The sequence below is a fragment of the Pinus tabuliformis genome, chromosome 8 (assembly GCF_031772625.1).
Source record: "Pinus tabuliformis cultivar Carrire ecotype Pingquan chromosome 8, CPIR1, whole genome shotgun sequence".
Lineage (NCBI taxonomy): Eukaryota > Viridiplantae > Streptophyta > Pinopsida > Pinales > Pinaceae > Pinus > Pinus tabuliformis.
The window spans coordinates 1,091,290,096-1,091,305,600 of NC_142294.1; the positions used below are offsets into that span (position 1 = coordinate 1,091,290,096).

A 15,505-nucleotide genomic window follows, 5' to 3' on the forward strand; every position below is an offset into this window, starting at 1 on the left:
ATTTCAGGACACTGACTTTGACCAGCGTTGACCCTATTTGACTTCGGTTTTGTGAGGGAGACTTCTATTTCGGCAAGCCATTGTTCTAGGCACAAAAAGCAAGGCAGTTTGACCCCTGTGTTGACCAACATTGACTGCCCTAATTCAATTTGTTGTGTTGACTTTTGTTGACCAAATTTGACTGGTTATTTTTGGACTGTTTTGGGCTGTGCGTTATCTTCTTGTTGGAGGCCAAGTTGGCCAAGGTTGACCAAGCTGTTTTGGAGGTCAATTTCAGCCTTGTAGACCAGCATTGACTTTTTGGTTAGGGCTTTCTGTTTCTGTTGTTTTGACTGATCAATTTGGGCAAGTTAATATTGTAAATTGAACTCTCTCTCTCCCTCTCTGCTGAACTTTTGAAGAATTATAAGAAGAATTGATCAAGGGTTTCCCCACATTGGGGTTTATCCCTCCTTGGTGCCATATCTTGTGTCCTCTTGTCTTGCCTTGTCTTCTACTGTGATTGTTTATGTTCTATCTGCATTTTACTATCATGTTGATCAGTGTTTTTAAAACCGGAACCGATGACCGGACAGGTCCACCTAATGAACCGGTTTACCGACCGGAACCGGTCTAACCGGGACTGGTTTGGTCTAAACGAACCGGTTTTAGAAAAATACATTAAATAATTATTTTTTAATGAAAAAAATTATTTTTAAGATTTAAAACCATGATTCCAAGCCAATAGAGACAAAATATGCAAAGATTGCTCATTGATATACCATGTAAAGCCTTAAAGGTGAATATATCAAAATGGCACCGAGTGCAATACATATCATCGACAAAATACATAAGCAATGAGGCTCTAAATGGCCACTAGAGTGCAAAAATAAAGCCTACAAACTATGGGGCCAGTGGCCTACTACAAGACTTCAGTCTAGACTCTACATATATGATAATAGTAATTACTAATACTATAATAGTGATCAACATTATCACTTGAAGTTGAAACTTCTCATGAGTCTCAGTCATCATGATCAAACTCAGTTGGTTGAGTCTCGACTCCCAAACTGTGTAGCCACAAACTTCTCTATTGGTTCAGTGACTTGAGTTTCAAACTTCTGAAGGTATTCTGCCCTAATATGCCCTATTATTTCATTTGGTGCTCCACATGGCTTTACATGGCCTCCTATCCCAGCCAAGTGTTGCTTGAACCTGTTAATACCCCCTCCTTGAATGGATTTTTGGCAATATTTGCAGATCATTTTGCCATCAATCATATCACAATGAGCCCATGCAGTATCTTCGGCTTTTGGAGGCATGATGACTCCCTGGATGGTAGATCATAGAAGTGAGAAGTTTATAACACAAAAAAAAAATTCATGGACAGCAGACTCAAATGAGGAATTATCAAGTGCAAATCCTTACCTGAAAATGCAAACTAGCTCCCTTAGTCTCCTCTTGAAGATGGCAACTCCACTGACAGCTACACACTTTCTCCAAAATAGCTCCAACTCCAACTCCAAGATGACTACTTCAGCATAAACTCCACACTCTCCAAGCTCACAAACAAACTCACAAACACTCACAAACACTCCAAATCAGTTGTGTGAGACAAATGAGAGTGAGAGGGGTCTCTTATAGCTTGGAGAGGGCCTTTTTGGAGGGAAAATGCCTTTCCCTCCCCCCCAAAACCCCTAAACCACAAACTGCCTGCGCTTTTTCATAAGTTACGGTGGGCTTGCCATAAACCGGCCGGTTTAGGACGGAACCGGCCGGTTTGCTACAAACCGGCCGGTTCCGTCCTAAACCGGCCGGTTTTGGCCGGTTAGGGCTAAATTTCGGTCACAAGGCAGGGTTAACCGGGTTTTTAGGCCGGTTCCGACCGGCAGGCCAGCTAACCGGCCGGTTGGACCGGTAACCGGTTTTTGTGAGCGGTTTTAAAAACTGATTGCTATATTGGATATGATATTGGGCTAATAAAGAAAATTGAAGCAAAATTGCTCTAAGCTTAGAACATACCATTGTTATCCTAAAATTAACAATATTATTGTCCTATCATGGATGTTTACATATTTCAAATCTTCTGAAATAGTCTATTGTGTACAGTGTTGCACGAAGCGCCCCCCCCCCACGGTTCCAAGCCCCGAAGCGCGTCCCGTACGGAAGCGCCTAGGAAGCTTGGCCGGAAGCGGCGCTTCCGAATTCGGAAGCGCCGCTTCGGCATTTTTAGACGCTTCCTGGAAATTTGGAAGCGTTGTATGGAAGCGCCGCTTCCGAAGCGCCGAAGCGCGCTTCGTACGACGCTTCGGGCATCGGAAGCGTGGCGCTTCGGAGGAGGAAGCGTACGCTTCCCGTATGCTTCCCGACGCTTCCGTACGCTTCCAGAAAAGCTTCCGGAAAAGCATTTAGAAAATCATTTTTTTTCAATTTTTTTTTTAATTTTAGGTGAGTTTGCTTGTTGGGGGTGGGTCCACCTTGGGTTAGGGTGACGAATGAAGGCAAAAAAAATATAAATATAGTAGATGCTCCCTCATGGTAATGTTAAATTCTTAAAGTAAAAGTGACATTCTCCTTTATTTTTCATTTTCATCCTTTTACTTAAATTTTTAACATTACCATGAAATGACTCAGGATGTTTGAGAGTGGTTCCAACCTCATTGGACTTCATATGGAGAAAATAGAATTTCATATCCTATTCAAAATTCAGCAGACTTAACAGTTTTCAGGAATTCAGGATCAATGGGATTGTGGCATTTCATTAGATTATATCAAGTATGAAGGTATGCGATTAGCATTTAATCAAGAGCACCAAGCCCTATATGTACCCTAGTGTTGGTGGTGTTATTGTTGAACTCCTTTGTCACGCGGCACGCCCTTAGCAAAAAATTACCTTTCAGTCAAGTCAAAATCAATAATCAAGCATGTTAAGCTTTTTCTACCATATTTTAAGTCTTGAATTAGGTAGTTTGATCAAAATTGGGCAATGTTGACTAATATCCCTAGACAATCGAGGTAGAGGCAAAGGCTAGACAAAAGGAGAAGAATCTAGATTCTAGATGGTTGATGCATCTAAATGGTTGATGCTCGAATAATTAATCATTAATGTACAATGGATGTTATATCTATCTTGATTTATGCAAAAATATGCATGTTTTCATGTCTTCTACAATTAATTTGGTATTTGGGATGTTTGTTTTGAGTATAAATGCAAAAAAATATAAATATTTATATATATAGCAGACGCTTCGCTTCCTAGATTTTTGGAAAATGACGCTTCGGCGTCCCCGCTTCCAAAAAACGCTTTCGCTTCGCTTCCGCTTCGTGCAACATTGATTGTGTATATGAACTCTATTCATAACATTGGTATCAAAGCATTTATCTAATTTTGTTCATTACATTGGTACCAAAACATTTATCGAACTTTGTCTATTACATTGGTATCAGAGCCATGTCTGATCCGACCTTTGGCTATCAACCTTCCATCAACCTTCTTGTCGTGTAACTGAAGTGTTTCGCTCGAAGTTTGGAGTTTCTCCATTTTGTAGTTTCGTCATTCATGCCTTTGGCCATTTAAAAAAAAAAGAGTAAAATAAAAATATATTTAAAAAAAAAGGAAAAAGGAAAAAAAAGTATATATTAAAGAAAAATTTTAAAAAAGGAACATATAAGAAAAGGAAATAAAAAAAATAAACGGATCATATAAAATTAAATGAAAATAAATAAAAAAAGAACCGCAGCTGCAAGCCAGCCCAGCCTCATCGACCATACGCATTCGCATTCCGCAGGCAAGACCATCAGCCGGATCGGGTTGAATCTCCCTACGCTGCCGACTGCTATCAAGCCAGCCAATGCCGTAGCCGCTTCCCATTGCCACAGCCATTGTAGCTTCCGCCATTCAATTTAACCACTACAGCCACCAGAGGCAAACCTTCCCGCACTGCTACCTGTCCTCCGAAACAGCCATTATTCCAGCCACTGTCACGGCGCTGTCACATACACAACCATCAGCCTCACTACCACCTCACCATTGTCTTTGCTACGGCCTTCTGTTGCCATGTTATGAATAAAATATAGATATAAATAATGTAAATATAATAATAATAACACATCATAAATAATAACTAATTAGTGATTAGTTAATGAAGAGGTATGTCCCTAAGGACATGACCGTTCATAAAGGGTACCTGCCTAGGTATATAAAGCAGACCCTCAATTGCCACATCATCATCTCACTTGTATTCAAACATTACTATATAATATAATTATTGTCCTATCATGGATATTTACATATTTCAGTTCTTCTGACTATTCTATTGAGTTTATGAACTTTGTTCATAACAGAAGTAACACTGAATGTGAGTCCTGCAGTGACCACCAACAAGATCTAGCAAATCCGTGCTTCCATAAAATATGTCTCAAGGCCTATTAGTACCGCAACAGGGGCAAAAGCCATCTATCAACCCATTTTTCACAAGATGGGCTCTACAAGGCAATCCTTAGTAAACCACTTAAAACGCAAAGAATCAGAGCTCACAGCTTAGACAGAGTGACCAGACATTGTGCAATCGACCAATCGATCCGGCCTCAATGTCAGAAGATGCCCATCTAGCACTCAAAGTAGGAGATAAAGGGCACTTCCAGCACAAAGGAGAGCAAAGTTTTTTGAATCATACTGTCGAAGTGGTTTCCCAATTCTCCATCCTCAACCACTCCAAAGAGAACCCTACATGTCAATATTCAGCACGTACTAATCCTCAAGAAGCAGCAATGCATAATGCATTTGATAGTTGATATATTGCACAATAAAGGGCCTGTTGGTGGGCCAACTCCAATCCTTCCAATCCCTACATGAAAAATCCCAGAGATCCCCTGTAAATGAAGACCCCTTTCCTACTTATCCTACAAAACTAAAATCCGGGACACTCAGAATTATACTACCCCTGATTTAGCCAGCTCCAAATAGGTTGCCATGCCAGATCCCATCCAACACAACACCCAAAAAAGTTCCATCTGACCAAAGGAGCAACAAATATCCAAGCCTTCTAAATGCTCAAACAAACACAAACCACTGACCTAGACACCTTAAAGAGCTTAGGGGACGAGATAATGTCACGCAACCAAGAGGGCCTCAGATCAAGACTGGATGATGGACCAAACTAAACTGAGATGCAAGAGAACCTTCCATGGGACAGATCTGTGGCTGATATATTGCTTGGATAGAGACTCTTACAATCAAGACTAGATGATGGACCAATTTAAATTGATGATACAAGAGAATCTTCCACGGTGCAGATATGTGGCTGATACAATTGCCTGGACAAAGACTCTTACATTTGCTTGCAGATTTTCATATAGTATAACAATCAGAAAGGTATCCATAAGATGATTCCCCTGCAACATAAAAGTCTCAGAAACAGATCTCTCCACATCACTAACTCCAGGCTCATCACCTATTGCCACCAGCTTCTGGACAGTTCCAAACACTCAGATAGCATAAACTTCCAGTCACAAAACTAGTGCCCAGAAAGAATCTCATCACACGCTTCTTCTTAGTGTTAGACATTAGAAGAGATGACTGTTGCTTTGTTGATTTTTGGCTCCATGCTTGTTGCCCTTTGAATCCTCACCCATTTTGTTTTTTCATGCTCTCTACAGTCATTTACTTCTTTTTCAGCGTTATGGAGATGCTTTAGCACTCCCAATGCCTACTCATTGCTGTACTTTTCAATAATCCCATTAGTAATTTGTGGCCACTAGTGGAGTTTGATATTTAATTAAATTCAATATTTATGCAAGAAAATTGACCAGAAAATGTATATTAGAGCACAGAAAATTATTCTGCTGGACTTCCCTTGTAATCTACAATATTATTTGAGACGATGGCTATTCAATAACACAGAAGACCTAGGCTTTATATTAATCTGATATTTAATATTCATATAGCCACTTACTAGTGGAACATCTACAGTAATAGATTTCCTAGAACTATTATAGTTTTCAGTCCCCATCACCACTGTTAAATAGAAATGCAAAGTTAAACAAGTTTTTAAGCTATTGTCATTGAGATCACAGAAGTGCCAGAAACACCTCTGGTTGTTAAGCATATCTTCTTTTTTGTTTTATATACTCAACCATGGTAATAATGTAGATAGGGTTAGCCTATAGCATGTTGCACAATACAATGCAAAAAATACTTGAAAAAACATTTAAAATTCAAATGGATGGTGTAACCCACTCTAATCAGTTGCTATTGCACAAGGAACACTTCAACGAAATTTGCATAACTATTTAAAAATATAAAGATCATTACGAATGCATTCCACCCTGAAAACGTTTTTGACAATCTGATGCATCTATATATCCTGTACTAGAAAATGCAATCGTTATTGATCTTAGTAATTTCTATATCTAAAAAGGTATCACAGTGAACGTATAGCTATAGGGCAGTTGATGGTGGGAAATCAATCCAAAAGCTTACATTTATTCATTAGTCTCCCTAAATAGTGTACACACAGACTAGACACGACATTCAGACATTGCAGCATAATAGGAACGTGAGCTGTAATTTTAGAAGTCTCAGATTGACTGGATCTATAAAAACAAGCTCATTATTTTACCTTCCAGAACATAATAAGATGGGGATCTATAAACTCAAGCTCAATATTCTACATTCCAGAACATCATTAACAGGCAGTCACAGTCGAGCAATACAACTGACAATAAAGAATTCCAAGTACAGCAAAATGATATCAAATTCAGGAGGCAGCACTGCAATTTCTCCATTATCAAGATAAATGTCCATACCTTAGGTTGCTAGAAACTGCCATGTACACTCCATAGGCTATACTTGTTGAAACTATTGGTACATCCTCTGCTTCTCCAGCGAAATCCGTTCCAATAGACTTCCTAGCACTTATCAATAAATTTGTTGCTCCCGTACCAACCTATAGGAAAAAATGGAACAAATATATTACATCATTGTATTATTAGAGAGCAAAAATGATTAACCTCACTCTCTTTAGAGTCTAGACAACTTAAAATATAAACCAAACAGTCAGAAATACAAAATTCTACCTCATGTCTTATTAATTATGCTGTATTGAGTTTCTGGGACAAGGGAATGAGCTTCCAGTACGGGGGGTATAAAATTTCAGAGAGAAGCATAACATAAGGATCGTCCTAATAAAGTATAAAAATAAGATATATATATAATATATATATATATAGATAATGACGCACATCATGTGTGCGAACCATAGTTCCAATGTTCCTCAGGCTGTCATCTAGCAGCAACTTGGAGCAATGGTTGTGACTATGCCCCACCACTGCATGGTGGTTGTGAATATCTTTATTGATTATACTGAATTGTTGATGTAACACTCAGACAGATTTCTGTATGGTGTTGGCAAGGTCCCAGCAAACTCTACTATTCACTTAAATGTATGAGGGTGGCTCAAGCTTATTTCCAAGATTACTGTCCATAAAAAGACAAGCTCGCATTTGAAAAAAATATAATCTAGCCCCGAGGAATACCTCAATCGATTCAGTCATATCGTGAAAGGAGCAATTCTAATGGGAGGTCATGGGATACGGTCCCAAGTTGTTTAGGGTTACTAGTTGTGCATGAACCACTAGCCTTTTTGCTTTGACAGAAAAATAGGATGACTCAAAAGAATATGGTGTTGAAGCTTGTGGTAGCTTCGGAAGGTCTTCTACATCGGCTTGGCGCCTTAGCAGGTGGAAGACATTATTTGCCTCTTCTAGGCGCTTGCTTGGTGGAGCAAGTGCTTTACGCCTTTAAAATACAATAATTAAAGTCAATTAATCATTGTGGATCTTATGAATAAATATAGAGGAAATCATGTAAATGATAATAATCATAAATAATGATTAGTTAATTAGTAATTAGGTTGAAGAGTCATGTCTAAATGAGACATGACTCTCCATGAAGAGACACCTGCTTGTTATATGAGCAAGCCTATCACTCTCATTGTATGATCATTCTTATTCACACATTTAATATATATTATTTATATCCTCATGGATATCTTTATATTTCAAGTCTTCTAGAGTAATTAATCTGAAGAAGGAACTTTGTTCGCTTCATTTGGTATCAGAGCCACGTTCGCTGATCACCAGGCCTTTGGCCATCAACCTCCCGACAGCCTTGTTGTCGTCAATCAAGCATTTGCTACGAAGAAGGAGCTTCTCCATTCTGCAGTTGCTACTAGGCCTTTGGCCATATCATAAAAAAAAATGTTGCATGAGTTTCCAATACGTGGGTACTTTGGATATGTGGGAACGAGTACCCAGTATGGATAGAAGCTTTGCCCAAATTTACAGGAAACATCAAGTTGGGAGCGGCAATAATATAATATATTAAAAATTAACATTTTATATATATATATATATATATTAATTTTTTTTAAATAGTGTAAAGATTAAATCAAATTAAATTTTTAAATGATTCATCATTCAAGAGACAACCATAAAAATTTAAAACCAAAACTAAAAGCCACCTAAAATCATATTGATGTTCATACTAGAAAAAAACTTCAAAAGGCAAAAGCCTAAAGTAGTACATAATTCAAAATGCCCAATAGCCAAAATATAGAAACATAAATACAAAGCTTATGATCATATAGTACGATCTTCAGCATCAAGGAGATCAATATAAGGTTGAGCCTCACTGGGTACTGGATCAACATCATCATCATCATCATCATCAGATGCAACAATGTCATCTAAAGGTATGTCAACCAATCCTGCATTTGGTAAAGGATTGTCATCATCATCATCAATTTGGGCAACATCTTCAGCGTTCACATCCCATCGTGCAGCAGGTCCTTCTAAATATTCAGGTAGCTTCCTTGAACAAAGTCGAAGACTACTATGCACATAAACAAGTTTCTCTGCTCTCTTAGAGGTAAGTCTATTCCTCTTAACAGAGTGTATGAAACTATAAGTGGACCAATTCCTTTCAGCAGCTAAGGAACTAGCAACCTAAGATATCAAACGTGAAGCAAGATTTCGAAGCTTTGGGACCTGGCCCCCATACATTCTCCACCATCCAAGGGGTTTCTTCTGAGCATAATGCTTGATATCCCTCTTTGCATCTTGGCTGAATGAAGGAGGGCTTAATGTACCAAAATCAATAAATTGCTCCCGTATCATACTTGGTTCATCAACAGTATATATCTTAGTTATAGCATCAAGAAACCCTTGTTTTACTTCTTCATCATCAATAGGAAGAATTATATTTGGTCTTTCCATATACCACTTTGGATTAAGGGCATATGCAGCCATGTGAAGGGAGGTATTGAGTTTAAGCCATCTTTTCGCTATCAACTTGTGGATTTCATGGAAAAGCTCCAAAGAAGGGTTTCTTTGGCAAATGATGTGTTTTACCTTGCCCACCATGGTATTCATACATTCATATATTTCTCCAAGAGAAGGAGAATCTGAATCAGCATACCTGATCAACTCCACAATTGGAGCTGTGAAAGAGACAACATATCTACAATCAGCCCACCAATCCTCATTAAGAAGCATTTCTCTTATCTTCTTCGCTTGAGGTGACTTAGACTCAGTCCATGCATTCCACTCTGAAGAAACAACAATGGCTTGTAAATATACATAGACTTCAACCATGCTCTCAAGCAAAATAAAATATTTTCTGAAGGTTCTAAAAAATGCTTCTTTGAATACATCCTGTAAATTGCTAAGGAAGCATGGTGGTTGCAAATGAACATTTGTGCCTCCCTCGCATCTGAAATGATTTTTGGAATTCATTGTATTTTACCAATGTCTTTTAAGAGATTGTTAAGGCCATGTACACAACAAGGAGTCCAAAAGATATGCCTATATCGACTTTGGATCATCAATCCCGCTGCTTTACAAACAGGTGCTAAATTTGTGATGACATATACCACATTTGAAAGACCAACCTCATCAATTGCATCCTTCAACATTTCAAACATGAAAGTAGCAACCTTAGTTTTACAACTACAATCAATTGCTTTTAAAAAATAAGGCCCTTCTGGTGATGTGACAATAACATTCAACAAAGGTCTTTGTTGAATATTTGTCCAACCATCCATGACAATTGAACAATGAACCCATGATTGGTTGAGGTCCTCCATAAGTCCATGCAATCTTGTCACCCCTTTATCTAATAATGAAGTCCTCATTTTGTTATACCCCGGGGGTGCATATCATGTTCCTGCAGCTATGATTTTTCTCACCATTTCTTTATAGTATGGTGAACGAGTGGCATTAAATGAAATTACATTCGCCATAAAAAAAATCTGTTGTGGCATCATTTGCTGCATCCCTATGCAAAACATTGTACATATTTTGAATGGAATCACTTATAGTAGTCCTCTTAGTGCTAGAACTTCCTTGATTAGTCTCAATTTGGATGTAACTTTGTTCATTCATACATTGGGATGAATCTTCATGTCTACCTCTCTTATTTTTGGAAATACATAATAATAATAATAATAATATCCATTTTCAAGCCAGACACCAAATTTGTGTATGAGACCCCCTTGTTTGTGGGACAAGGGGCCCACCTCCGCGCAACGATTTGACTGCTAAGTCTACGAAAGCATACATACTCTACCCCCCTCTGGTTTTGAACTTGTGACCTCTTAGGAGGAAACACATGCTCTTAACCATTAGGCCCACTCAAGGTATATGACATTCATTGTTTCCATTTGCTTTCATGTGAAGCTTACTCATCTCCATTCTTTGTTCAAAGTTACATGTGTAACTCTTCACTCCTAACTCAGGTATGCCCAAAAGATGATGCCATACTCTTGTATAGCTACCCTTAAAAACATGGTCACACAAATTGCATTTCCATTCCTCACAGCCCCCACTGTTTTTTGTCCTGTTTTGTGTTATTTTTTTCATGAACTTCATTAAGGGTGTTATTTTTTTCATGAACTTCATTAAGGGCTTCTTGGAAATGTTGTTTGATTGCTTGTGGGTACCTATTGTTGCCTCTACATTCTGTTGTTGAACTTGTGGAGGTAGTGGGGGTCTCATCTTGCTGTTGTTGTTACCACATTCATTGCCCAACCCTCTATCCATGGTATCAATACTGAAAATTTACATTAAAATACAAAAAAAAGCATTAGAAGTGGAACAAATAAATATATTTTACAATGTACATAAATGACAAAAAAATAAAATTCACAATACTAGTATTTAATTTGCATATTTTGAGTTCTCATAAATTAATAAACTAGTCAATGATTTTGCATACTCTAATAAACTAATAAACTAGTCAATTACTATTAGTGATTTCAGTCTGGTGGATGTACTTTATGGATAAAGTACATGATTATCTACTTACTGTTATGGATAAACTTATAAAGTGAATGATTGTATAACAGAATACTAAAATAATTAACTTCAATTTATTAAAATAATTAACTTCACTTGATAAAGTAGATAAAGTTTATCTACTTCTTGTTATGGATAAAGTGAACGATTGTATAACAGAATACTAAAATAATAGAACAAAAAGCTTTTAAGAGTCTCTTGCAATGTATAAAACAAGGACAGCGCATACTTCCACTTCCAATTCTCATTCCAAATTGATTTTGTGCTCCACTTTAATGTCACCATCTATTTGCAGGGCTTCTTTATAGGTAGCACATGCATAGACTGTGTGTTATTCTATGACCCCAAAAGATAAATATTGCCATTTTTAAGTATAAAAATTTGATCTTTTCCATTTCCATGAATATATATATATATATATAGACATGAGATGAAAGGTTATGAGATTCTAGGATGAATGTAAAGTGCTAGTAGTTATTGATGTCTTTGATTTCTTAACAAAATATTGATTCATATCATTTCATTTGATGAAAATGATTGCCATGTGATTAGAAATAAAATAATTTTTGTTTTCAAATTTTATCAAATCTATAAATCATTGCACTTGTTAACCATGAATCTATAACCTTAGATTTTATAGATTTCTAATTTGAATCTATAATTTTGTGTTCTTGTTAACACTTCAATGGAAAATTCATTAGTCATCATATTTTCATACTCATTTAACAAAATTTGATTTTCCCAGTTACCTCAACATTGCAGCAATTGTGTTTGATATTTTAAACCATGCATATCCTATTTCATCTTCTTTTCCTTACATTGGTTGCTACACAAGTGGAATGATTTTCATTCAAACAATCATTATGAAAGTTGTTTTTTTTCAAAAGAATGTAATGAAAAGACCTATAAAACAATTAATAAGATAATTAATTGGAATGGCAAATATGTAATCATTAAAGACATTAGATCCTTCCCTACTTAATCTCATTACACCTTAATGTAATTTTAATTTAATGGTGTGCCTTAGATTTGAATGTAATTTTATCAGTGTTGCGAACATCGCGATTTAATTGCGTTGTTTTCAAAAAATTGCCCTTTTTTTGGCTTGCTGATTAAATCGGCGGTTTTTTTTTTTAATCGCGATTCAATGGGAAAAAATCATGGGGGTCCGAAACAATGCGTTTTAAAAGCAATTTCTTAGTTTTTATTTGTCATTTTTTGCAGACAGAGGGCTTGTTTGAGAGCTAAGGAGGAGAGGAAGGCGACTACTAAGGCAGAGGAAGAGAAAAACGGAAGATTTTAGCATCCCAAGCAAGACAAATTCGTGTTTGGACCAAATTTCTTCGGCAAACTGTGGTTTCCAGGTATGGGCACCAAATTTGGCCATTTTTTTTTTGTTTTTTTCTTGTTTTTTCTTGGGTTTCTATAACCCATTGATTATCAATGATTTTTGAGTGGATTTGATTGTGGTTTTTTTTCATTTTTGTTGCATAGAGTGAAGAGGGTTCATTTTGGTCAAAAATGCAAAAACTTGATTGTTAGATTTATTTGTTTAATTTCTTCTTGTGCTCAATTTTTTGCATCATTTTTGTTTGGGTTTGAATGTGCATTTTTTCTATTATTGTTGCATTGAGTTGAGGTTTTTTGGTCAAAAATTCAAAATGTTGTGTCATGTATGTAATTTATTTTATTTTTTTAACTTGCAATTCTTCTTGTGCCATAGGTTCAACTTCAAACTTCAGCTTACATTAAAACTCAAGAGTTCAACCAAGTTACAAACATGCCAAGGAAATAGAACCCTCTGTGGGAATATGGTGAACCTGATGGAGGGTTTGATAGATCATACTTGTCTTGCAAGTTGTGTGGGCATCATATGACAGGGGGGGTTTATAGATTGAATTATCACCTTGCAAAAATCCCTGGACATGAGATAGGGCCTTGCAAAAATACAAATCCGGAAATCATTCGAAGAGTCCTTGGATAATTGGAAGAATTAGAGCAAGCCAAACTGTCAAAGTCAGATCTAAGGAATCAACTAGCAGGGAATAGAGTGTTAGGAGGTGAATATGGAAGTGGCACTAGTTCTACTTCAGCATCAATATCTACAACCAACCCTGTAGCTAGCTCATCATATTTTGTTCCTAGAACCATGGCTAGTTCACAACCATCTATCTCTTCAATGCTTAAAAAAAAAGAGAAAGAAGAAGCTGACAAATTGTTGGACAAATTTCTTCTTTGGAGTGATATTCCTTTCAGCGTTGCAAGGAATAATCCATTTTTCCAGCCTATTGTTGATGTTATTGCAATTGTTGGCACAAGGTACAAAGTCTCTTCTTATGATGACTTTAGAGGCCGCATTCTTCAAGATGAAAAGGTTGATTGCACCAAAAGATTGAAGGAGCTTAGGGCATCATGGGTACACACAGGATGCATTGTGATGTCAGATGGCTGGACCGATCAAAAGGGGAGAAGCCTTAGAAACTTCTTGGTTAATTGTCCCAAGGGGGCAATGTTTATGAAATCTATTGATGCATCTGCACATATCAAAGATGCAAAATTATTATGTGATTTGTTGGATGTATTTATTTTGGAGGTGGGTGCAGAACATGTTGTCCAAGTCATAACGAACAATGTTGCAAATTATGTTGTTGCTGGCAAGATGCTTATGGAGAGGCATCCTACTTTATTTTGGACACCTTGTGCTGCACATTGCATTGATTTGATGTTAGAGGACATAGAAAAAATTCATTTTGTCAAAGATATTGTTGACTCATCAAAAAGCATTACAAAATTTATATATAATCATGCATATGTGCTTCATTTGATGAGAACATTCACCAACAACAAGGAGCGCCCCGCCATTACACAGTTTGCCACCAGTTTCATATCTCTTCAATCCCTCTTGAATTCTATGTGGGATGTGAAGAGAATGTTTCTTTCAGATGAGTGGCGTGCTTTGACATTTAGCTGCAAACCAAAGGGAGAGGCCATATGCAGATTAGTTTCATACCAGGAAAACTTCTGGGCGGGAGTGCAGGAGGTGTGCAGCATTACTGAACCTTTGGTAAAGGTTCTTCGATTAGTTGATGGTGACAAGCCCGCAATGGGCTACTTGTATGAGGCCATGGACAAGGCCAAAGAATCCATTCGGGCCTACTATGATGCTAAGGGAGATAAGGGGTTACGCCTCCTATGGGAAGTGATTGATGAACAATGGAACAACACACTCCATCGTCCCATTCATGCTGCAGGGATCTAGCTGAACCCCGCATTTTCGTACTCTTGTGGGTTCTTATTTGATGCTGAGATTATGGATGGATTCTTCCCCTATGTTCAGAGGATGGTGCCATCTCTAGCAGGACGTGCGGAAATCTCCGAAGAAATGGAGATATACGGGATGGCAGGTGGCACATTTAGCTTTGATATGGCTGTGGTTGATAGGAAAGCTAAAATGCCAAGTATTTTTTAGTTTGTTTCAAATTTCATTGTCCCTTCAAATTCATAACTTCATACTTTGCTTCAACTTTCAAATTTCATTTTTTTCTTATGTTTATCTTATTTGTAATTTTGTTGTAAATGCATGGTGGAGAAGCTATGGTGCCAAAGTACCCCACCTATGAAAGCTTGCCATTCGAATCCTAAGCCAAACATGTAGCTCCTCAGGATGCGAGCGCAATTGGATTGTATTTGAAAAACTACACACCAAGAAGCGCAACATGTTAAACTTAAAACTTAAAATATTCCAAATTTCCAATTAATTTTTTTAATTCATTAAATAATACTTTTTTATAATTATTATTTTATTATCTTTGTACAGATTGGAATCCCATCGACTTAATGACATGGTCTACATCTACTACAATCTTCGATTGTGGGTGAGGCAACTTTAGAAGACACTTGATATGGAGGCCATCTCATTGCATGGGATTGACACCACTACTGCATGGAGGCTTGAGGCCGAGAGGCCTCTCATGGAGTCTGTTGATGATTAGTTAGAACATGAGGTAGTGGAAGGCGTAGAGGGGGCAGAGGAGGAGGAGGAGGAGCAACAGGAGGAGGATGTGACACCACCTACCCAGGCTACCCCTACCACCAGTAGAGGATGAGGTCTACCTACTGCAGCTCCTAGTTCTTCAACTTCTAGAGCACAACAGAGTCCACTACCAACTCC

The 15,505-nt window shown here is 37.5% G+C and overlaps 1 protein-coding gene across 2 annotated transcripts in view; it reads right to left on the minus strand.

Moving 5' to 3' along the window:
- The window catches only part of LOC149239151 (UvrABC system C protein, putative (DUF3411)), a 158,533-nt gene that overhangs the window by 18,690 nt on the left and 124,338 nt on the right, over positions 1-15,505 (minus strand). For both annotated transcript variants that reach the window (XM_089373334.1, XM_089373335.1), the window contains exon 6: positions 6,787-6,926. In XM_089373334.1, the coding sequence (XP_089229460.1) occupies positions 6,787-6,926 (140 nt within the window). The remainder of the gene's footprint in view (positions 1-6,786; positions 6,927-15,505) is intronic.